The 25,207-nt window shown below is 43.1% G+C and overlaps 1 protein-coding gene across 1 annotated transcript in view; it reads right to left on the bottom strand.

Moving 5' to 3' along the window:
• The window catches only part of LUZP2 (leucine zipper protein 2), a 221,576-nt gene extending 197,176 nt beyond the window's left edge, over nt 1–24,400 (bottom strand). Inside the window, exon 1 of the mRNA XM_066639890.1 lies at nt 24,319–24,400. Coding sequence (XP_066495987.1) covers nt 24,319–24,393 — 75 coding nt within the window. The 5' untranslated portion in view covers nt 24,394–24,400. The remainder of the gene's footprint in view (nt 1–24,318) is intronic.
• Nucleotides 24,401–25,207: the final 807 nt, after the last annotated feature.

Genomic DNA, 25,207 nt, shown 5'->3' with positions numbered 1-25,207 from the left:
GTCAGGGAGCATTTGAACCCTTACAGCCCAATCCTATGCATGTTCTATTCTGAAGTAAATTCCATTATAGTCAATGGTGCTTACTCCTAGGTAAGTGTGCATCGGAGGGGAACCTAATCCCTCTTCTCCATTTTAAAGTAGTACTGCCCCAACTGCTCAATGCAGTCTTTCTGAATGTTTGATTTGGTTCTTGGAGTTCATTCTTCAGATTTCCCCCCCCCCCAATATTTTAGAGAACTCTACCTTTATGTACTTCATATCCATAACCTCTGCCCAGAATTTCCCTCCTATGTTCCTATACCCAGTTCATTACCATCTAAGGCACCAGCAACTCTCCTTGAGGTAAGGGGACACCTGTCAGGGTCCTTGAGGTAATGGAAACCAAATTCCACTGGTGAGGGTAATTGGGCTGAAAAGTCCAGCTGGGCTGTAAATGTCCAATAATTTGTTCAAAGTACAAAGCAAGATACAGTATTCTGCTACCTTTCTGTCATGTGATTGTGCAATTGGCCTTTCATATTATAACTGTATTATAAATGTCACTATCATAACTGTCTCTGTCATTATAACCATATTATATCTGTCACTGACAATTTTTATCAATATTTGGAATATATAATACAAAGTTGTGCTAAATATGGAATTCCATGGAGACATCCCCGTACTCCCTGCAGGATTTGGCCTCCCCTCACCACTTGGCTTGCACGTAGGGCTTCACATTTGCATAAGGGAGCTTATACTAGTCAATTCTAGCATGCTTTAGGCTTCCTCAGAGCAGCCTGATCAAATATACAAACCCGAAACTACCGCAGACACTCGCCTATAAGTCAACCCCACAGATAAGTCAAGGGCAGGTTTTGAGCCAACAATCATGGAATTTTCTATGACCCTTAGATAAGGCTGGTGTGTCTGACTATAGTTTTGTCTGATTTTACCTGAGGCCAGATCCTGAAAAATAACCTACCACTAATTGTTACCTAAGAACAATAGTCTCTAATTTATTAAAAACATAGTAAAAGATCATAAGATACATTTTTATTCTTTATAAATTCTGGTCTTCACCACCTTTTTGTAAACACTATCAGAGTAAGTGCACTGTAAACAATATACCAGTAAAACAGTGGTTCCCAACCTGGTATTCATGTACTCCCAGGGACACTCCACAGGACCTTTAGGGGTACGTGAAAAAGAATGGAATAATGGCAAAAAAAAAAAAAAAGGCAGGTTGTGCTCCAGAATGCCTTGCAAGGACCAGCAAGGCAGGAAGGGAGGTAGCTAGTCGGTTGTGAAAGCCCCACCAATAGCTAGTTTTTGGTCATCAATTCATGTATGAACCAGTGATTGAAAACCAGCACAGTAAAAAAGCTGAAACATAATATGGAAAGTGATCAATCACCCAGAATTTCTCATTTTTCATTCAACCCAGAATTTTTGAAGAGACACTTTGCCAACAGTCTGAGGCTAAGAGGCAAAGAAGGAAGGCCCATAGCCAGGGAGACAGACCAGGGACAGACTGCACTTGCTCCAGGTGTGGAAGGGATTGTCACTCCCGGATTGGCCTTTTCAGCCACACTAGACGCTGTGCCAGAACCACCTTTCAGAGCGCGATACCATAGTCTTTCGAGACTGAAGGTTGCCAATACCCAGAATTTCTCAGCACACTTCTGGTGCAAAACAGTGCAAAGGCAGAGTCTTCTGTTTTCCAAACAGATGAAAAGAGAAAATATGTGATGAATACATGAAGTCTGAGAGGAGATGAGGGCTTGTATTATTACAAACATTTTGCTAATTTGAAGGGTACAATTTATGGAAATGGGCTGCCAAGGGATATGTGAATGAAAAAGGTTGGGGAACCACTGCAGGAGAACCATGAATCAAATCCACCTTAAAGGTGTCTGGTGTGTTAAGCCAGAAGCTCTACATATAACATACAACTTATAACACATAACTGGGAGTGTGCAATTAAATTCACAGCAGAGAGATGAGATATTTGCAACCCTTTTTACTCAGAAGCAGACCCACTACTTTCCATGGGTGTTATTCTTAAATAATGGTGCACTGAATTGTAGCCTGGGACTTCGTTTCAAATGGAAAGGAGGATCCCATCCTGGTGTTGAAAAAACAGAACCAGGTTGTAGCAGCATTTGCAAAAGGGAAAGAAGGAAGGAGAATAAAAGGTTAACTTTGACTGGTGTTTCCCAGTGACTGTAGAAGTGGAGTTTTCCCAGTTGCTGTAGAAACAAATGATCTCTGCATTGCTTCTAATCAGCTGTGCCTGCCTGCTGCTTGAGAAAGAAAGGAAACTTTTCAGAGTTGAAAGGCTCTGCCCTCTGACTGACCTGGAGATAAGGCAAAGTGATAATTGGAGCTTGATTACTTGGCAAAAATTTTATGTACTACAGGCAAGTATCTATGGTATATTGGTATCATTGCATCTGTAAATATTTCCTCTAAAGAGTCAGTCTGAACAGCAGCAAATTTTTTAACATTTTCCTAAAAAACACTACTGAATCTATGGACACAGTTTTGTGAACAGATTTCTCCCACACACAGTCATCTCACTAGAAATGTGTTTTTGAAATACCAACCAGCTGAATTCCTGAAATAGCACTTCTGTTTATGGCCATCTTAAGCCTATAAGTGTAAAAGCCTTCTTACTTTTTCACCTGATTTCCAATAAATTTAAGTAACTAGTGAAGAGTAAGAGTGAAGTAAATTAATTTCACACATTTTTCTATAAGTGGCTTTGAAAGCCCTGGAATAGGGTCTAAGTAGTGTTTACTGGAGACTTTCTGCTAAATCCTACCCAACTGCACTAATTTTATCACGTTTTCCTGTGAGATTACAGGAATTAGAGAATTAGAGGACAGGTCCTCTCATGGATTGAGAACTGGTTGAAGACCAGGAAACAAAGAGTGGGTGTCAATGGGCAATTTTCACAATGGAGAGAAGTGAAAAGCGGTGTGCCCCAAGGATCTGTCCTGGGACCAGTGCTCTTCAACCCCTTCATAAATGACCTGGAGACAGGGTTGAGCAGTGAGGTGGCTAAGTTTGCAGACGACACCAAACTTTTCTGAGTGGTGAAGACCAGAAGTGATTGTGGGAGCTCCAGAAGGATCTCTCCAGACTGGCAGAATGGGCAGCAAAATGGCAGATGCGCTTCAATGTCAGTAAGCGTAAGGTCATGCACACGGGGGCGAAAAATCAAAACTTTACATATAGGCTGATGGGTTCTGAGCTGTCTGTGACAGATCAGGAGAGAGATCTTGGGGTGGTGGTGGACAGGTCCATGAAAGTGTCGACCCAATGTGCGGCGACAGTAAAGAAGGCCAATTCTATGCTTGGGATCATTAGAAAAGGTATTGAGAACAAAACAGCTAATATTATAATGCCGTTGTACAAATTGATGGTAAGGCCACACCTGGAGTATTGTGTCCAGTTCTGGTCGCCGCATCTCAAAAAAGACATAGCGGAAATGGAAAAGGTTCAAAAGAGAGCAACTAAGATTATTACTGGGCTGGGGTACCTTCCTTATGAGGAAAGGCTATGGCGTTTGGGCCTCTTCAGTCTAGAAAAGAGGCGCCTGAGGGGGGACATGATTGAGACATACAAAATTATGCCGGCGATGGACAGAGTGGATAGAGAAATGCTCTTTACACTCTCACGTAACACCAGAACCAGGGGACATCCACTAAAATTGAGTGTTAGGAGAGTTAGGACAGACAAAAGAAAATATTTCTTTACTCAGCGTGTGGTTGGTCTGTGGAACTCCTTGCCACAGGATGTGATGATGTTGTCTGGCCTGGACGCCTTTAAAAGGGGATTGGACAAGTTTCTGGAGGAAAAATCCATCATGGGTTACAAGTCCTGATGTGTATGTGCAACCTCCTGATTTTAGAAATGAGCTATGTCAGAATACCAGATGCAAGGGAGGGCACCAGAATGAGGTCTCTTGTTATCTGGTGTGCTCCCTGGGGCATTTGGTGGGCCGCTGTGAGATACAGGAAGCTGGACTGGATGGGCCTATGGCCTGATCCAGTGGGGCTGTTCTTATGTTATTATGTTCTTATGACTAGGCAGTCATTTTGTCACGTATCGATATCTTACACAAAAAAGTTACGTATTTTTGATCCCTCCCTGCTTCAGAGCTGGACCATGTTGGACATTGGCACTGGGCTTATGCCCAGAAGATGGTTCATCTGGCCAAGTCAACCTCTGAACCCCTTAAGACAGTGGTTCCTAAACTGTGAGCCGTGGCTCCCCGGGGAGCTGCAGAAATCAGCCAGGGGAGCTGTGAAATTCTCTCAAAAAACCTGCCCCCTATACAAGGGGGGGATTGTAGCCCTAATGGGGATCCATGGCCAATGGCTCAGTAGGTCAAGGGAGCTGCCAGTTGAAAAAAAATTGAGAACCATCGCCTTAAGAGAATGCTTAACAATGAGCAATGATTTAAGAATCATTTGGACACTATTCATATTAGAAATTGCTATATTTCAATGAAAACTGTTTAGGATACAGGTGGTAAGAGATCAGCTGCCCATACTATGACACTGATTATTTCGATTTTTTCCAGTCTGCTTTTTGATCTGGTTTTGAGATAGGTGCTTCCTTGGTTATCGCTGGCATAGGTCCAAGTTGACCCATTGGGGCTACTGGGGCTTATTCCAGGGCAAGAGGACAAATGTCCCTTTTCCCAGAGGAGACCTTCAGCAGCCAAAAATCCCCTGCTGGATGCAGTGTAACTTGCACTGGAGCCACTTCCTCGCCATGTATGATTTACATTAAATTGGGCTATTACTTAGGTTTTGTTACAATGTAATGTGGGGACTGGGGAAGGACAAGCAAAGGGCTTCACAGAAAAGGTAGATCTTGACAAAACGGCAGATCTGTGTTGAGTTCTCCCCACACATCACATGCAGTAACATCTTATATCCTGATATCATCAGGGTATATATTCCCCTATAGTGGCTCTACCACACTAGGCATCCCTACTGGAGTTTGGAAAAAATGCATAGTGTGATGACATTAGGGTAGGGATTCTGTTTTATTACATATTGTAGGCAAGAATAAATTGACAGGAATGTGTGTATCATTTTTGGTGGCATTTCCTGTTTTTTTCCTAAAGTCCACTTCTACCCACAAATTGGTTGAAATACTATATTGAAAAAATGTAAAACTACTCGCTGATGACCCAAACCACTGATGAAAAATCTTATGGAAAAAAGAGCAATAATTTGGACCAGAGTTGTTCACCATTATTTAAATTCTATAACACCCAGTAATATCCAGTGGCAGCATCAGGCTGCTTGCCATCCTAGAGTACCATTCTGTACATGGTACTCCAGCTCAGTCATAAGAACATAAGAAGAGCCCTGCTGGATCAGGCCAAAAGCCCATCTAGTTCAGCTTTCTGTATCTTATAGTGGCCCACCAGATGCCTCAGGGAGTCCATAAGACAACAAGAGACATGCATCTTGGTGCCCTCCCTTACATCTCGTAATAGGAGGTAGCCTAATTCTAAAATCAGGAGGTTGCACATACCCAACACAGCTTGTAACCTGTAATGGTCTTTCCCTCCAGAAATCTGTTTGATCCCCTGTGGTGTTTTAGTGCTGTTTAAGCAGAAGCACACAGAAAGCCTTGATAATATGGCAATTGCGGGCAAACCCCCCCTTGTTACGGCATGCCGACAGGGATGCTAGTTCTCAGGCCGAAGTATGACAATAGCTGATACAGCACTCTGTGAAGAAGCACCCATTGTTCTCACCCCTGTATGAGATTCTAATGTGGCTTTATCTGAGAACTGAATGTAGCTGTTAATGTTGCAAGTACAATAAAAACACAGGAGGAGGCTAGTAGAATCAGCTTTTCTCTCTCTCTGCTTTGAATCCAAAAGTCTGTCTCTCGTCTCTTCCTTGGCTCCCTGATTCTTTCCTGCACTTATCCAGCAACCTAGCCCGGGGGCTTGGTTGCTCCCCCAAGGGTCACTGCAACATCTGGCGGCCGAACAGGGACATCTAATCCCAGAACAGGACTTCTAATCCCAGAACAGGGACCTCTAATCCTAGAACAGGGACCCTCTGCAACAATCAGGTATAGTAGACAGGCTGCTTGTCCTCTGGCTACCTCCCATTCATTGCTTTGACTTTCTGTTGCTCCAGTTTTCAAACCCTCAGAGTGCTTCTGCTTTAGCACTCTCCCTCAGGCAACAAGATACAGTCTTGTGTGTCTCCCAGGCAGCCTTGCGTTGCTACATTCGGGTTTATTCTGCCTCTCTGACTTTTCACTGCATCTGTTCTTATAAGCATCCTGTCTCTGAAGTCAAGTTGCTTCTCAACGCTATTGTAGCTATACCAGGTGCTCTGACGTGGGGCCAGCTAAGTATAGGAAACAAGCTTCTTTGCTCTTTTTTATATCAAGTAGCCTGTTTCGGGTTGCTTCCCAGTCATTGCTTCATCTGACCCTGGAACAGGGACCACGCAGACTACAGCCCGCTCACCTTGCCTTGCACAGTTTACAGACGCGTCAATCATCCTTTGGGATCCCAGGTGAGTATGGGTTCCAGCCTTTCGGCTGAACAAGAGCATCATCGCAATGACTTACGGTTCCTCCTTCGAAAAGCACAGCATTCTGTTTCCTCGCAGGAGGTCACAGACTTAGTGCGCATAATTGGAGAACAATGCCCATGGTATCTGGAGGCAGGCACTTTTAGGGTACATGATTGGGAACGTATAGGAGAAACTTTACATAAAGAACCCCGGGCTTCTATTCAAGTTCTTCATTTGTGGCATCTTTGTTTAAATGCTGTCAAAAGCTGCACTCCAAAGTCAGAGCCACCAGGGCAGGAGAGTAACAATGCTCCTTCTAAAAGCCCTTGTATTTCTCCTCCTCCCCCTTCTGCACCAGCTCTGTTAGAGCAAAAAGAACCACCAAACAGTAGACAACCCCCCTTCATGGAAGCCATGGCTCGCCAGGCCATGAAGTTAGAGAATTCAACAGCAGAAGAATCCCTCGAGCTATCCTGGCTCTGTCCTGTGGTGCAGGGTCACGATGCACAAGGACAGGTTACTACAGTGTGGCAAACTCTTCCTTATTCAGCACTGAAGGAGGTAAGGGTTGCACTCAAGGATTTTGGCATCACAAGCACCTATTCCAGAGGGTTGCTAGAAGGAATTGCCAATGCATACCGTCTAGTTCCTTATGACTGGAAATCTCTCATGCGCATGGTTTTAACTCCTGCACAAAATGCAGTGTGGCTTAATGAGTTTCGCCAAACTTGTGAAATCCACGCTGCACGCCTGCGCGCACAAAATCCACAAAACAACGTAATTTGGGAACAGCTAGCAGGAGAAGGCCAATTCAGCACTACAGACATGCAGGTACAACTAGGGGACCAGTATTTAAGTGAAACAGCCAATTGTGCACTACGGGCTTTACATAAAGTCCCTGTAACAGGGCTTCCTGGAAAGTCTTTTGCAACAATTAGGCAGGGGGCGGCAGAATCCTACGTGGATTTTGTGAACTGCCTCCAGGAAGCCATTGGCAAGCAAGTGGACAATAATGAAGCAGCAGAAGAGCTGTTAATGAAACTTGCTATAGACAATGCCAATGAGGACTGCAGAAAGGCACTTCAACCCTTATCAGCAGTCCAGAACTTAACTCTGGCAGACATGATTAGAACTTGCCAGAATATAGGCACCCACAGCCACAAAGCTAGTCTCCTTGCAGCAGCCTTACAGCAGTCAGACGCCCAACTCCCATCCCTAAAGCAATCACAGTGTTCACTGATGGGTTTCCAACCAGGGGGGTAGTTACATACCAAAGGGAAAGTCAGAAAAAAAAACACAAAACCACACTTTATAACAAGAGCAAATTGTACAAGAGAGCTTTAAACACCTTGGCTCCAGTTCTGATCCTCAAACTGCTACCAACAAGCTAAACTCACCCCTCCCTTTCAGTTTAGTTTGTAGTAGTTTCCTAACTTTTCAGTGTCTCTCATTCCACACACCTTTCAGAACGGCAACCATCAGCCATTTTGTCCACCAGCAGCAGTTATCACAGCTTTAAAGTCAAACTAAACCTTATTCTGTCATTAGTCAGAACTACACCTCTTTTTATTAAGATGTTTATGTAAAGGTAATAACAAAGCTATTCAGGCTTTAAAAAGTGTCCCTGTTCCCATAGCTTTGACTGATTCTATCCTGTTCCATCAGAAACCTTTCCTGATCCCAAGGCTTTCATCAGGCCCTTAAAGGACCTCCCTGAATTCACCAAGAAAATGATTTTATGATCCCATTCTGCTGCATCAAAAAATTTCTCCTGATCCCATGGTTTAAATTCATCAGGAAAAAGATTTTTTGATCCCATTCTGTTTCATCAGAAAATGATTTTCTGGTATTCTGTTCCATCAAAATCCCATAGTTTTAATCAAGCCCTTAAGGCCTTTTTGTTTTCATATACAAGTGACTAGCAGATAGTAATATTTTAAATTAGTTGTAGTGGTTTAACTATATCAGAAAGGTTTACACAAGGTTATTTCCAGTTCAAAGTTCAGATTCTCACAGAGAGTGCAAAAGATAGCAGTTTAGCAACAGTTATGTTGCATTTCAAAGGCCAGAGTAAGTCATACAATGGTTATGAGAAATGAAGTCATTGTGATTAAAAGTGCAATGCCATTTGCTGACTGCAGAGAGTATGTAAATTGTATGTGTAAGATGGAACAACAGAATTGTTTCTAGTAAAAAATGTATGTGTTTCAAGGAGAGAACCCCACATTGTAATAACACACATACAAACTTTTCTCTTCTTCTCACTTCTGAATCTCACACACATACTCAATGCTTAGACATAAATCCCTTAAGATGTTGATGTAACTTCACTCACTCTCACTTCTAACTCTAACACTCTCTCAATGCTTAAAAATGTTCCCTTGAAACGCTGTGTTACAACCTTTTGCAAAATTCTAACTTTCACATTCATTCTCAATGCTTAGAAATAATCCCTTGAGATGTTTAAACAACTAAAGGCCTAAGAATGATCACCACTTCTGCCTGCTCAGTTTGTTTTCAAACCTAAGCATATGTCCTATAACATCTTAGACCTTGCAACACACATACACAGTGCATCTTACAATTTTTCTATTTAAATAATTAAAAAAAACGAGGGATATGAGATCATATTTAAGCAACACTTTACAAGGCTCAAGCCTCCCTGTCTTATTAAGTAAAACACTAAATGCAAATATAATGTGCTTTTACCCCCCATGTGCTTTTACAGATAATTGCCGGACCCAGAGTAAAAGGGCAAGCTTCATTAATAACTTAGCAGCAAGATTCTGCTATTCTGTTTATTTTCACAGAAATGTTTTAAGTGTCAGCACAGTGCGTGAAGATGCATGGCACTAAAGTTTCCTGAAGACATCCAGTGAACCAAGAACCCCTAATAAAAAGTTCAATGTTGTTGTTCTTATGTTTGTTTTTGCTTTTTATAATTGTGTTAAAAGATAGTCATTCAGCACCCCCCTTAAGGGAGTGCATAGTATGTAACCAAGTTTTTAAACTTTCCCAATGTTTGCATAGCTCATGATGCAATGTCTTATAATGTAAATGTAATTCATGGTGAAATCCCAATGTCCATTTTGCATGGTGTCAAATGACCCCACAATGCCAAATGCTATCTCAAATTTAAATAAATAAAAAAGGGGAATTGTGGTGTTTTAGTGCTGTTTAAGCAGAAGCACACAGAAAGCCTTGATAATATGGCAATTGCGGGCAAACCCCCCCTTGTTACGGCATGCCAACAGGGATGCTAGTTCTCAGGCCGAAGTGTGACAATAGCTGATACAGCACTCTGTGAAGAAGCACCCATTGTTCTCACCCCTGTATGAGATTCTAATGTGGCTTTATCTGAGAACTGAATGTAGCTGTTAATGTTGCAAGTACAATAAAAACACAGGAGGAGGCTAGTAGAATCAGCTTTTCTCTCTCTCTGCTTTGAATCCAAAAGTCTGTCTCTCGCCTCTTCCTTGGCTCCCTGATTCTTTCCTGCACTTATCCAGAAACCTAGCCCGGGGGCTTGGTTGCTCCCCCAAGGGTCACTCCAACAATCCCCCTTTAAAGGCATCACCACAGCCTGTACCAAGGAGTTTCACAGACTAATTATTAAGTCCAACCACTGCCCCCACTAGTGATGGTTGAGGGGTTGGGTCTGGCTGGTTGGGCCCTCTGATAAGCATGGATCCTTGGCTAGTGCATGTTTTTGCTGATCCCTGATGCCACCACAATATTTTCTTCCATACTTGTCAAAACACTACATTAACATCTTAAGTCTGTTAAGGCCAAGCGAGACTATGAGGAACGCATGGCCAGCAACATTAAGGGGAATAATAAAAGCTTCTTCAAATATGTTAGAAGCAGGAAACCCGCCAGAGAAGCGGTTGGCCCTCTGGATGGTGAGGGAGGGAAAGGGGAGATAAAAGGACACTTAAGAGATGGCAGAGAAATTAAATGAGTTCTTTGCATCTGTCTTCATGGCAGAAGACCTCGGGCAAATACAGCTGCCCAAACGGCCCCTCCTGACCAAGGAATTGGTCAGATAGAGGTTGAAAGAGAAGATGTTTCAGACCTCATTGATAAATTAAAGATCAATAAGTCACCGGGCCCTGATGGCATCCACCCAAGAGTTATTAAGGAATTGAAGAATGAAGTTGCAGACCTCTTGACTAAGGTATGCAACTTGTCCCTCAAAACGGCCACGGTGCCAGAAGATTGGAGGATAGCAAATGTCACGTCTATTTTTAAAAAGGGAAAGAGGGGGGACCCGGGAAACTATAGGCCGGTCAGCCTAACATCCATACCGGGTAAGATGGTGGAATGCCTCATCAAAGATAGGATCTCAAAACACATAGACGAACAGGCCTTGCTGAGGGAGTCAGCATGGCTTCTGTAAGGGTAAGTCTTGCCTCACGAACCTTATAGAATTCTTTGAAAAGGTCAACAGGCATGTGGATGCGGGACAACCTGTGGACATTATATATCTGGACTTTCAGAAGGCGTTTGACACGGTCCCTCACCAAAGACTACTGAAAAAACTCCACAGTCAGGGAATTAGAGGACAGGTCCTCTTGTGGATTGAGAACTGGTTGGAGGCCAGGAATCAGAGAGTGGGTGCCAATGGGCAATTTTCACAATGGAGAGAGGTGAAAAGCGGTTTGCCCCAAGGATTTGTCCTGGGACCGGTGCTTTTCAACCTCTTCATAAATGACCTGGAGACAGGGTTGAGCAGTGAAGTGGCTAAGTTTGCAGACGACACCAAACTTTTCCGAGTGGTGAAGACCAGAAGTGATTGTGAGGAGCTCCAGAAGGATCTCTCCAGACTGGCAGAATGGGCAGCAAAATGGCAGATGCGCTTCAATGTCAGTAAGTGTAAAGTCATGCACATTGGGGCAAAAAATCAAAACTTTAGATATAGGCTGATGGGTTCTGAGCTGTCTGTGACAGATCAGGAGAGAGATCTTGGGGTGGTGGTGGACAGGTCCATGAAAGTGTCGACCCAATGTGCGGCGGCAGTGAAGAAGGCCAATTCTATGCTTGGGATCATTAGGAAGGGTATTGAGAACAAAACGGCTAGTATTATAATGCCATTGTACAAATCGATGGTAAGGCCACACCTGGAGTATTGTGTCCAGTTCTGGTCGCCGCATCTCAAAAAAGACATAGTGGAAATGGAAAAGGTGCAAAAGAGAGTGACTAAGATGATTACTGGGCTGGGGCACCTTCCTTATGAGGAAAGGCTACGGCGTTTGGGCCTCTTCAGCCTAGAAACGAGACGCCTGAGGGGGGACATGATTGAGACATACAAAATTATGCAGGTGATGGACAGAGTGGATAGGGAGATGCTCTTTACACTCTCACATAATACCAGAACCAGGGGACATCCACTAAAATTGAGTGTTGGGCGGGTTAGGACAGACAAAAGAAAATATTTCTTTACTCAGCGTGTGGTCGGCCTGTGGACCTCCTTGCCACAGGATATGGTGCTGGCGTCTAGCCTAGACGCCTTTAAAAGGGAATTGGACAAGTTTCTGGAGGAAAAATCCATTATGGGGTACAAGCCATGATGTGTATGCGCAACCTCCTGATTTTAGAAATGGATTATGTCAGAATGCCAGATGCAAGGAAGGGCACCAGGATGAGGTCTCTTGTTATCTCGTGTGCTCCCTGGGGCATTTGGTGGGCCGCTGTGAGATACAGGAAGCTGGACTAGACGGGCCTATGGCCTGATCCAGTGGGGCTGTTCTTATGTTCTTAAGTCAAGTGATTTTTTCCCCCTGTTAAGTAGTAGAGCAAAAACAAAGAATTGCAAAGAACATTTAATTGTACAGCTTTCATGTAGGACCATGTTTAAACATTTGGATAATTGTCAGCTATCTGTACTTAAGTTCATCTAAGATTCTCACCATGCTATGTTTGTAGAGTCAACCACAACCCCAATTAGTCTCAGTGAATGAATATGTAAGCATTTGAAACTACTGGGGCCTGAGTGATGAAAAAACTCTGTAGATAGTCACGGAAAACAGATTAATATTGCTTGGTTTCTGAGTCTATATAGACACAACCAATTGGAGTATTTCTACTTTTGTCTCTTTAGGTTGCTGCCTCAATGTCTAGATGTTTTATGATGGAATGAAAGTGCTTAGACTGTGAGGACTTGTTTGTGCCTTGAGAGCAGTGAATGTTATGCTGCTCTTGGGTATATAATAATGATATATGAAATAGGCCTTAAATGGGTGGAGCAACTTCAGTCTCAGTCTCCTACATACCGATGAACCTTTTAATGGAAACGCGAACAAGAGTCATTCATTACTATTTCCTTCCAAAGGAGAAATCCCAAAGCGAATTAAAAGTCCAATCCTATGCATGTCTGCTCAGAATTAAGTACCATTACAGCAAATGGGGCTTACTTCTAGGTAAGTGCAAATAGGATTGCAGCCTAAGAGATTTTTCCACAGATGCCCTATTCCAACTGACATCTCTTTTATATACACAAACTAACAGGATGAAATCCAGCTCAAGCTTAATGTCATCCAAAGCAGCCTTGAACAAATGGAACGAACCCAATGGGCATGCTGGACACATAACACATGGAACATTTTTAGTGGGCCAGCTGAACATGACAAGTGGACAGTCACAAATACAACCCCAAAGAAGGCCACAAGGTATTTCAGATGATGCATTGTGGAGTCGAACACATACATAGGAAGCCACATTTACAGAAAACAGATGAAATGCAACCATGACAACTTTTTTAAACTGGTCACCTTTTTATTCAACATAAAGCACATGTCTACCCTGCACACAGGCTATCATGAGAAATAGGTAGACACTACAGTGTGGATAGAACATCAAATATTTAAAGAGTTTTAATGACATGCACAATGTCTTATTGTCTTGTTTGTTTTTGTTTTTATTACTACTACTTTTTCCTTATGAAGGGTTTTAGGAAACCACTGGGGCATGCACTCATATAGCACCATCACAACCAATATCACTACTTGCTATTCAGCACTCATTTACTACTTAATCTTCATTAGGCACCGAGCAGGATCAGCCAAGAGTTTCCAGTTTAAAAAGCATGGTACCTGGCTCCCATCTCATCTCACTCATGGATTAACTGGTGGGCCTTGGGTGCACTGTGCCCCAATTTTCCAATGGTGAGCAACATGGATTTTGTCCAGATGAGCATGATAAAGAAATGAAAATACCTGCCTCTAGCTTTTAGAATCATGTGATGCTTAATTGTTTCCTAAAGTCAGAATGTGTGGATAGTGAATGTACAAGTATATTTGGCTTGATCTGCAAATGCGTTTTGCATAAGGGCAAATTGTTATGCTTTTTTTTTTTTTTGCTTTTTGGAAAAGAAAATAAAGAACTTGACATGTATTTATGCAGATGCACTTTGGACTCAAATAAGGGGGCAAAATGGTGAAAAATAATAAGAAAAATTCAAACAAACCATTAGCAGTCAAAGAAAAAAAAAGGATGATGACACTGTCTCATCAGTGTTGAAACCATTAGGACATTTTGTTCAACCAATATAAAAAATAAAACCAAATCTGAAAGGTTTTGTTGGTCTTCCAAAAGCAAAGCTTTCTGTAGGAATTTTAAGGGTGAGTAAAAGAATCTGAACCACATTATCAGAATTTCTCAGGAGGATGTCATACGTCTCTGCCTTAAAGTTGGCTGTCATTGAAAAATCTGGAAATACATTATCCAGATGCTGTAATGATTCATTTTACCCAAAGACAATGGCAGTATATCTCTAGGAGACAGACATTCAGTAATATCAGAAGTCTCTCTCTCTCTCTCTCTCTCTCTGTGAGTGAGAGAGAGGGTACATGCATGCATGCTTTCGTGTGTGCTTTACAACCTTAATACACTTGTTTTTCCATGTCCCTTAACCAGGTAAATCAAGCATCAATGATGAGATTGCCAACAGACTAGCCAGAGACAACCTAGCTTTAACAAGCACCTACAGAAGAAGAAAAGTGTGAGCTTTCAGGCTGTCCTGAAAGCAGGCCCGTAGTCATGATTCTAGAGGTGGGTGGACAACTATTTTTTCAAGGTGGGCAATTATGTTGGGTATCTATACTGGTGTGCAAAATTAAAGACTAAATATGGAGAAATACCAACAACCCGTAACTCATCCAAATTTCATGAAGAGAAATTCATATTTTTTTTTTGGGGGGGGGGAGGTTTGATAGATGCATTCATCATCTGTAAAGAATGTAACAATAATTTGCATAGAATAAATCAGGGGCGGATCAAGTGTTTGTGTCTGAGGAGGCATAGCACTACCTTAATTAACCATAGCACTACCTTAATTAACCACTACCTTGGTTAACCAGAGCCCAGGTTAACCAAGGGAGTAGACCTGGGCTCCTAGTTGAACTTCGGCCTCAATGGCCAACATTTGCTAGGCGGGTAGACGTGGGTTCTCACCCAGACTTGGAACCCAGATCTACCAACCTCCGTGGCTGAGGTCTGCTGGGTGGGTAGACCTGGGCTCCCGTCTGGAATTGGAGCCGTCTGGAATACGGAGCTGCCTCTTCCAGGCAGATAGATCTGGGCTCCCAGCTGTGCTTGGGCTGCTCCACATCCTGGCAGACACCCTTCTCTGCTGGTGTGAAAGTTTGGGGGGGCACGCACCCATGCCCCCCGGATCCACCCCTGGAATAAATACATCTCATTATGCAATGTAAAATGTATTTGTCTATATAGAAATAACATGCCACTTCTCCTTTCATTTTGCACACCACTGTACTACACAGATTTTCATCCCTGCAAAAGTTAAACACATCACTGTGATTCAGGTAGTATTTACTTTTATTGAAAGCCTTTCATTTGCCAGTGACACAGCCCTCCCTGGTCCTCAGAAGTCTTTTTCCCTGCTGATTTTTTCCCCCCCAAAAAATGTGAGGGTGGGCAAACTGTTCATTCATGGTGGGCAATACCCATCCTGGCCCCCCTCTAGCTACAGCCCTGCCTGAAAGTATGCAGAGGTTGAATTCTCTTGCTTTCTGTCGTTTTGAGTGCTCTTCTTTGCACTTGTAAAACTAAACACAGCATATAAAGTTAACCCGCTCCTTTGTAAATACGTACTTCTCGACAACATTCAGAAAATCAAATGGTAAGGTAAAATCCACAATTCCAGTATCCTTGCTAGACTCAAATACCTACTGTGGGATTCATTGTTAGGAAAACTGCATTGCACTGGTCAAGTCACATAAATTGAATGCCTGGTGATTATCTCCTAAAGTAACTGTTCTATGGAGAATTGGCAAACCGAAATACAATCCATGGTCTTCCTAAGTGGCCTTATATTTCCCAGGTGGCACCCTGGGGGGCTAGGAAGACACATGTAGAGAGGGCAACTGGGATGTGGACATTGAAACTCCGCATCTACAGATTCCAGACTATGTGTGGCAGAACTAGATAGTGGTTTCTCCACTGCATTTATCTTTGCCATGACACATAATGAATTAAAACATTCATACCTATGAAGCTGGCTTGTGAAGTAAGCAGCTTAATTCTGAAGCAGTTTTTCATTTCTAAAACTAACGGAATGCACATGGCATAATTCTGAACAAACAAAAAGTAATTTAGGGCCCAATTCTATCTAATTTTCCAGCACTGATGTAGTCATACTAACAGGGTGTGCATTGCATCCTGCGGAGGAGGGGGGTGGCAGTCCTGGAAGCCTCCTCAAGGTGAAGAAACATTTGTTCCCCTTCCTTGTGGCTGCATTGCGGCTTCATTGGTGCTGGAAAGTTGGATAGGATTAGGCCCTTAACTTTTCATAACTATTCATAAATATGCGTCTATCCTTTTCCACTTTTGTAGATGTAGGTGAACAAAAGCAATGTCAACGTTTTGCTTCCTCAACTACTAAGAGGTTAATTCAGCTTTTTGGAATAAAAAACAAAATATATCATAAATTATATGTGGTTCCTTATGCCTTCAGCAAAGCTCTAGGGGAAAGAAAACATGTTTTGTATTCCATGCAAGGGAGAAAAAAAAAAAAAGTATTCTTCTTTATTATTTTTTCAGACCTTTATACATTTTGTTTGATTCATTTTTATACAGCTTAAGAATACTTCAAGACATTTTTTGCAATACCTTTGGTGATTGAATGCATTTTTGGTAGCCTGCTACAGCATGTATATAAGCTGTTTTCCACACAATTTGGTTGGGTTGAGTATGAAAAACAAGCAGAATGAGCAGCTGTTTAAAGCAGGAAAGTAGGCAGGCAACACTGAGCTGACAGTGGCAGGAATGGAACAAAGTTTAGACAGACCAATAAATCTGGATTCTCCATCAAATTTATGCTCCACTAAGGGGCGAATGAGACACCCATTTTGTCTAGGAAGTGTAAGCCTCTTTCATTTATTTGTGTCAAAATTTCTGAGCATCATCACATGTTCAAGACACTTTACTCCAGAACTGAATAGGTTTCATATCAGTGATTTCAGCTGTTTCCAAAAGCTTTGCCTCATTCTTGCACTTTCAATCTGAACATGGATATGGTTCCCCATAAGAAGCACAAACCTTGCTTAACTTCCCCCAACCAGGGCCATCCTATGAAGGTGAAGGAATGGGCCTGAACCATTTTAGTTCTGAAAGAATCACATTCGTTATCATCTTTCACTTAAAATATATTATAAAACTACACTGAGATAGGGAATCGTGACTAAGGGCCCAAAACTTCCCTCGCCACCCAATGGCAGCGAGGCTCCTCTGATGGCAGTCAGCTCCTGTCCTGAAAGGAGCTCTGATAGCACATAAGTCCATCCTGCACCCACCATCCCACTCCTGCCATCCAGGAAGTCCCTCCTCACTGGAGCAAGTAGGATGATGGGAAAGGCGGGACGGAGTGGCGAGCAGGCAGTACAGACGAGGAGGGGATGGAAATGGGTGAGAAGGGGACTTAATGGAGGCAGGTGACCCACAATGGATCTTATACCCTCCAACGGATGTCTCCCCACCCCCTTTCTCTCCAAAGTTGCCAGTGCAGTCCTGAGGAGACCCACTGCAGGTCGCAAGGCTTATGCGGGGGTATAGTATTGTATTGGCAACCTTCAGTCTTGAAAGACTATGGTATCGCACTCTGAAAGGTGGTTCTGGCACAGCGTCTAGTGTGGCTGCCAGGTGCCCAGTTTTAGGGCAGGAGTTTTCTGTTTTCTGTTGCATGGTGCAGAGTTGTCGATCTGCTTGTCAGTTTTCACCCTAAACGCCATGCACCCCATGAGGTTAACGGACCGTGGCGAGGCAACACCTTACTGGCTGGGGACTGCCCAGCTTAAGGCAGGCGGTAGCTGCCCAATGAGATGCAATGATCTCTCCCACCATCGGAAGCAGCCCCTGGCGTCACGCTCTACGCCACTCGAGCGAAGACTTATAACCGGTAAACTGCTGCTTCCCGTGTTGTGCCAACGCCGTATGGTGAAGTTGGAGTGTCCTCTCCAGTGCGCGAAGCCTGGGTAAAGAAGGTATGGAGGATATGCTGTTACCCATGCAGCAAATCCCCCCTCTCCATGTCGCTGGAATGGTCCAATGGAAAGGCAGAAGCCAATACGGTTGGTTCCAGCGGCGTCGCAGGAGTTGCCAGAAAGTGACTGTGTTCAGCCATGAACTGCCTCAGGGACTCCGGCTCCTGATTTTGCCTCGAGGTTGACTCCTGAAGCCTTTTCCATAACTGGATGTAGCCACAAGGCAGTGGAGGTTTGGGATCAGAGTTTTCCTTCTCTCAGATGAGCTGCCTTCCCAGGCTGACCTGTCCCATCTACCCGGTGGCTGTTTAGTCGCCTCTTATGGCACGTACAGCCAAACTGAGGGCCTGTTCTTATCCCCAGCCCCTGGGGGATGACGCAGGAGTGGAGGGACAGAAAGGAAGATTGTGGAAGCAGGGATGGGGCAAATGGAGGATTGCAGAGAGAGAGGAAGCAGGGATGGGGCTAATGGACGATTGCAGAGAGAGGAAGCAGGGAAGGGATTAATGGACGATTGCAGAGAGAGAGGAAGCAGGGATGGGGCTAATGGAGGATTGCAGAGAGAGAGGGAGCAGGGGTGGGGCTAATGGAGGATTGCAGAGAGAGGGAGTAGAGATAACGGGATTTAAAATCCCTTTTCCCCTATGAAGTCTCCATATGGATGCAGTGTTTGTCAGTTTGGCGTTGCTACAATGGTGGGGGGAGGGTGGAAACATAAGACTGGGCAGTTAATTTTGTATGGTTCTCTATACAAAAGCACACACTGGCTACTGTGCATTGTTCTTCATTTAATAGCACAGATATAATTAATACTAATTTGAAACACTCTTGTACACAGCCATTATGCACTTCAAAGCTACTGGCGCAAATAGCCAGAGGCCAACCTTGCACTTATCTAAATTTCATCAAGGTAAATTTTATGGTAGCCATAGAATTGATTGCATGCTAGAGCCATGCTGATAAGATAGTTCCACTTGATTCCATCACAATTGGGGTCAGGATCGCTGCCTGTTTGATAGTCTGAAAAGTCTCCATTATTTAGGAAGACTCTCCTGTTTGTGTGTCATCATTTTTGGATGCATGCCTGACTGTGACATATGGAAGGGCTTTTTTTCTGTTTTGGCATGCATCGTATCAAACTTATTTCAGGCAAACATTTGTATGGCTATCCCCTCCCACATGCATTGATTAAGTCTGTGAACATGATTTTGTTTCAACAGACATTTGGGTTATGCTGAGCTGTTTAATTTGTAGTGGTTGTTTCTGATTATTTTTTTCATGCTTATTTTATTTTATGATTTGATTGCTTGTTTTATTGAATTGGGTGAAACCTCTGGAGGCTCCTTGACTGCTGAAGAAAGCGGTATATCCTGTATATTTTGTCATTCACATTTTGGACAAGCCTTACTCTCAGACAAGCACTCCCTGTCTACTCAGATTACTCAATGTTAATGCATCTGTTGAGTTATGCAGTGAGATGGTGATTGCTTTATTATCCCCAATTAGCTAAGAATATAACTGGGCCTATCAGGCTTGTTTCCATAAGAATTGTTATCTTTCGTAAAAATTAGCACAATTTAAGCAGCAGTAGGATTGATTTAGTATAACTGAAAACTGCCTATGGCCTCACTGGCTTACCTCATATTTACACCAAAGGGAATCAATGATGAGTCTGTTTAACTGAATCGAATTAAATTGTTGCAAGACCTGTTAAGAAGCAGATCTGAATATGTCCATAAAGTGCAGTGAAACATTAAATTCTCTTTACTCAAGTGACAATGAATTAGTACAGACCATTTTCTCCAGCAGAGAAGAGTAAGTGACAGTAATAGCATACTTTCCCATTTCTACTGTCCCTTTCCTTCCATTTTCTGTTCCCCCTCCACAGTGTTTTGGAAATATGCATATATATATTCAGTCAGTTTTCGATTGTACTCATTTCACTAAAGATGAACCTAAGTGCTGATTCTGACAGTATTATTCACACTTAAAGAAAGTGAACCGACAAGTCACTAAAGTGACAAAAACCCTAATCATGAAGAGCTTCATGGCAAACCTACAGGTTACACAGGACTGATCTGTGACTGCCACATGTTCTCTTTGAGGGAGTTACAAACAGCCTTGGAAGGAACTGAGATTGGCACCACTCCATTTGGCTCGCACTTGGACAGTCAATAGGAGGTGGCAAAATAGTGCTATAAGTAAGGCACTACCTTCACTAGGCCTGAGATAGCTCAGCAGTTGGAAAAGTCCTTCTGCCAAGCAACAGCAGGAGACTAAGAAAGACACCTGGAAAGTTGGCCTCGTAGTCTGGTTGGGGGAGGTTTCTTGGTCTTAGTACTGGGACACAGCCATTTTGGTTCATCTTTGCAGCTGAGATTGGGCAACCATATGCCTGGATTTGCTGGCCTTTCAGCCAGGACTTCAATGGTTGTGGATAGTTAGACCTTATGACCTTACACAGTTAGGCCATGTGGTCTGGGACAGATAGGCCTCACAGTCTTGACGTTTATTCACTCTGTGGTTATAGGCCTCATGGTCTTATAGGCTGAGGAGGGCATCATGGCCTGCGGGTGAATAAGCTGTGACCACCAAGAAAGGCCAAGTGTTGGGAAGGGGAAGCAGCTAGCTACTAAACACCTTCACCCAACCAACTCCCCAATCTGCCTTCCTTTTTCTCAGAAGATAAGGATTTGGCTGTGGCAGCAATTCTTTCTCCCTTTAAAGCTCTTTTTTTTTTAAGAAAGGAGGAAAGCAGCTTCTGTTAGAGCAGTGGTTCCCAAACTGTGGGTCAGGATCCACTGGTGGGTCCCAATCTGTTTTTGGTGAGTCACCAAAGGGTGACAGAAAGATTGGATAACTAATTGCCTCAAGTCCTGAGGCTATTCAAAAACCAGATAGCTGCTAAAGAACTGACCTTCTGCAATTTGCAAGCTAGCTGATAACTGCCCTACAAGGAACTGAGCTCCTGCATTTTGCAGGCATGTGTAAATATAGGGAGGCAATTGTTTGAGGGTTCTTTTTCTGGTTATTTTACAAACATACAATTTCTTCACAGATTTTTTAAAAAAATAAAAGTCTGGTAAACCTAGGTGGATCCCGATAGAGCAGTGGTTCTCAAACTTCCCTGGAGATTTACTCCAGTGGTAAGTCTTTGTGGGGGTGGGGGCAGGGGCAGCAAAGCAATCCCCAGGAGTCCAGGAAGTGGAATTTCCAGTTTCGTAGCGCTTGCAACTTTCACTGTTTAGAAGCTGCAGGGAGCCCTGCAAGTGCTTCCCACACCCCCTGGACCCTGGAAGCACATATGGGTAGTTAAAAAATAGCCCCCCCCCCCACAAGGGTGCAATCCTGGGGATCTCTTTGCTGCTTTCCTTAAAGGGAACAGGGCATCCTTATGAGCTGGTGGGTTGCGACCCACCAGTTTGAGAACCATTGTGATAGAGAGTTGTTTTAAAAAATGGGTCCTCGTGTTTAAAAGTTTGGAAACCACTGTGCTAGAGGGTTTGAAAGGGTTTGAAACAATCAGCTCTGTCTGAACATGACGTCAAATCCAACAAGTTAAAACTCTTTGTTTAATTTGTGTAGCAGTATTTGAGAGAGGAATTCCTAGTGCTTTTCCTAGCAGCCTAATCCTACCCTCCTCCTCCCCAACTGATGCAGCCATGCCAAAATGGCTACCATTGGAGACTGTGGGGGGGCAGTTGTGGAAGTCTTTGTTCCCTTACCCAAGGTTAATTCTCTGTGGTGCTAATGAGTGTACTTGGTCCTGTGTGAGCAAAATTGCTAATGCAGATCCAAGTGAACCCATGCCATTGGATCAGATCTGGAAAGGTGTTTTGGATCCACCACTGAACCCATTAACTTCCCAGACAATCCACCCTCCCCTCACCCCTGTTGCTGCCCCATTCTGTGTAATCTACCTTCCTACACAGAATCTTTCTGTAAACCATTGGCAGCTAGTGAGGTTTGGAGTCAGTGGGGCCAAATTCTTTTGCTCAAACATAGAACACTACAGCTGACATGGTTCATTTATACAATGCACATGTACAGTTTCCTTATGTATATGTACAATAGTATATGTATAAAACCTTTTTGATAACCACTATATCTCAAACAAAATCCCTTCACTGATAGTTCTCTCTGTAATGTATTTTTCAAAAGCATCAGTCTAGCAAATGACCACTAATAGTCATTTCATGCATTATCACACTGGATCTGATACTTATCCCTTGTATATTTACACTGTAAATTAAATTAGGCACCCTCAGTTGGTGAAACTATACAGTACAGTACTTTGAGCACACAGAAACATTATATGAATACTATTATTATTCTACATACTCTATACCAATTTCCATAGTCCTCAGAGATGGTCTTTCCTGCAAAACGAATATAAGAATATACAGACACAGAATAATCTGCTGAAGATTAATGCTGATTTCTGGAGACGTTCAGGCCAGTCCTGGAGGGGTGGCAACCATAGGACACAACTGTACAAATTTATACTTTAAGAACATTTGTGTGTGCTCATCTATTAAGAATTACTACTGTACACTTCAGATGGGGCTAGATCATGTAGGCCAGTCACTTCTCAGTTTAACCACAGGGTTTTGTGAGGATAAAAGGGGGTTGAGTAAATGACCTGTCTGACATTTAGAGCCACTTGTAGGAAGGGACTCAAATGTGAATACAATTCCTTGATGGAAAGAAGGGGGCACTGAAGAGAAATTTGATTGTAACAGACTGCTAGGCCAGACCTATTTTTCTGTACCAGCTGCAGACTGGGAATCAGACTTGCTGCAAAGGGAGGAGTCTGCTCTTTAGAGTTTTGCCTTTTCTTCCTAAGATGTCAATTGGTTCCTATATAGCAACGGTTCCCAACCTGGGGTACATGTACCCCCAGAGGTATTTGCCAAGACCTTTAGGGGTACTTGAAAAAGAATTGAATAATGGTGGAAAAGGTAGGTCTGTACTAGAATGCCTTACGGGGTTAAGATGAGGCATACACTTTATGGCAGTGGTTCTCAAACTTTTAGCACTGGGACCCACTTTTTAGAATGATAATCTGTCAGGACCCACCAGAAGTGATGTCATGACTGGAGGTGACATCATCAAGCAGGAAAATTTTTTAACTATCCTAGGCTGCAATCCTAACTACACTTACCAAGCAGTAAGTTCCATTGACTATCATTGTTAAAAGCATATACAGAGTAACTTGTTAAAAGTACAGATCTGCAACATTTCCCCAAATGCAGTCACATACCATGGTAGCATCAAGTCTAATATATGAAAAATAAAATATTGAAATGAATGGGGACTCACCTGAAATTGGTTTGTGACCCACCTAGTGGGTCCTGAACCACAGCTTGCCAAGGCGTATGCAAGTGAAATTTTGGAAACCACTGCTATATAGAATTAACCATTTGGAAGGAAGTTGTTGGGGCCTCAAGGCTCACTGGATTTATGCGACTGGCTGAAAATGGCCTCAAAGCTGCTGGCAGCCTCAGCAACAATTGGCTGAAAGTTTTGGTAACTCTTTGAAGGACAAGTGGAACAAAGTAAATGAGTTCTGCCTCTACTGAGAAGACTGTTGTAGAGGGGTCATGTCATGTATTCTATAGACCCTTCTCTCTTTGCCCTGACAGTCTCAGAGAGGCCTGAATGAAAAGCTGCTTGAAATTAGAGATTCAGGCATGAGAGAGAATCATGGATGACGAGAGTCAGTAGCCTAGGTCACATAGAAGTTTTTAATTGGTTTAATTTAATGCAATTTCTTTTTTTTGTCCTCTCTTGGAACGGCCAAGTCCCATTTGCCCCTATAGAGGAGTCTCCATAGGGGAAAATGTGCACTGTGTTTGTTTTTTGTTGTCCTTAATACAGAGGAGGGAAAACAGGAAAGGTTCACGCTCATTGGTGGGAAATCTTTTCCTGAACCACCATGACACACCAGTTTGTCATCACAGGATGCCCTTTATATATTTGTTCATTACTGCTTTGGATCCAGAGAGGTGCTTTGTTCCCCAAAGCACTCCACAATACACCTTGGACATTGTGTATGCAACACAAAGTAAAAACCTTGCTCATGTAAACATCCTGGAGCTACTGAAGCCTTTCGAAGAGGAAGGGGCAGAGAAAGTTTGGGGGAAAGGAAGGACAGTCACTCAAAGGAAGATAGGATACAGTCACACAAAGGAAGGACAGAGTCACTCAAAGGAAGATAGGATACAGTCACACAAAGGATAGAGTCACACAAAGGAAGGATAGTCACTCACTGTCGCCTGCTGTTTTTCTGCCTTCTCAGCTGCCTCATTAAGCTGTTTCTGAAAGGCCTCCTGGAGCGATTTCATTTCTTCCCTAGTTTGTTGAAGAAACAAAACAGAAACTTCATCCCTATTGTCCATTAGGAAATAATGCTTTTGTTTACTATCAAGTCATGACAAGGTACTTTTAATTACACTGAAGAGCCACTGCTTCTGCTTTGTTATAAAGCCACAAATGCCCAGCACATTTTCCTAAAGGGAAAGAGGAAATTGCCTCCCTTTTGTAGCTCTTGTATGGCCTGCTGTGCAAAACACTGACAATGGTATAATTCCTTCTGGAAAGAAAGAAAAAATTAGTGCAATAACCGCCTGCAAAGAAAGTTTTAGCAAAGCAAAATGTTCTAAGCCTCAACAACAGTGATATGAATGCATTTGCTTTTAAAGCAAAAGGTGTTTCAACCGCTCGTAGCCCAATCCTATGCATGTGCTCAGTGGGGCCAACTCCCAGGAAAGTGTGAATAGGATTGAAGCTTCAAGTCTAAGTGATTAACAAGCCAATCTTTCCCCCACCAGCCAGTGTGAGGCAGCAGTGCTGACAGAGTGCCCACTGCATGCTGTGTTAGGGGAGACCAAACCATCCTGAAGATGCAAATAAAAAACCTTTTTACTTACCTCCCTATAAGCTAGCAAACCACCAATGGGTTTCCTCAGACCTACACCATCTATTTAGTTGGTGGGGGCCCAAGGAGCTCAGAAGGTGTGTCAGGCTAGGAAAAAGGGATAGGATATTGGTGTATGCTTCTGCCACCAAGATCCACCTCCAAATCTTTCCTGGTTTCCACTTCGATCCTCCCCTAAACCACCCCTGAACAGTCCCTGCTGCCTCCTTGCCTGCTCCTGT

This window comes from Tiliqua scincoides, chromosome 1, assembly GCF_035046505.1.
Source record: "Tiliqua scincoides isolate rTilSci1 chromosome 1, rTilSci1.hap2, whole genome shotgun sequence".
NCBI lineage: Eukaryota > Metazoa > Chordata > Lepidosauria > Squamata > Scincidae > Tiliqua > Tiliqua scincoides.
Note: the sequence above shows the minus strand (reverse complement) of the source record. Positions and strands in the feature narration are given on the sequence as shown.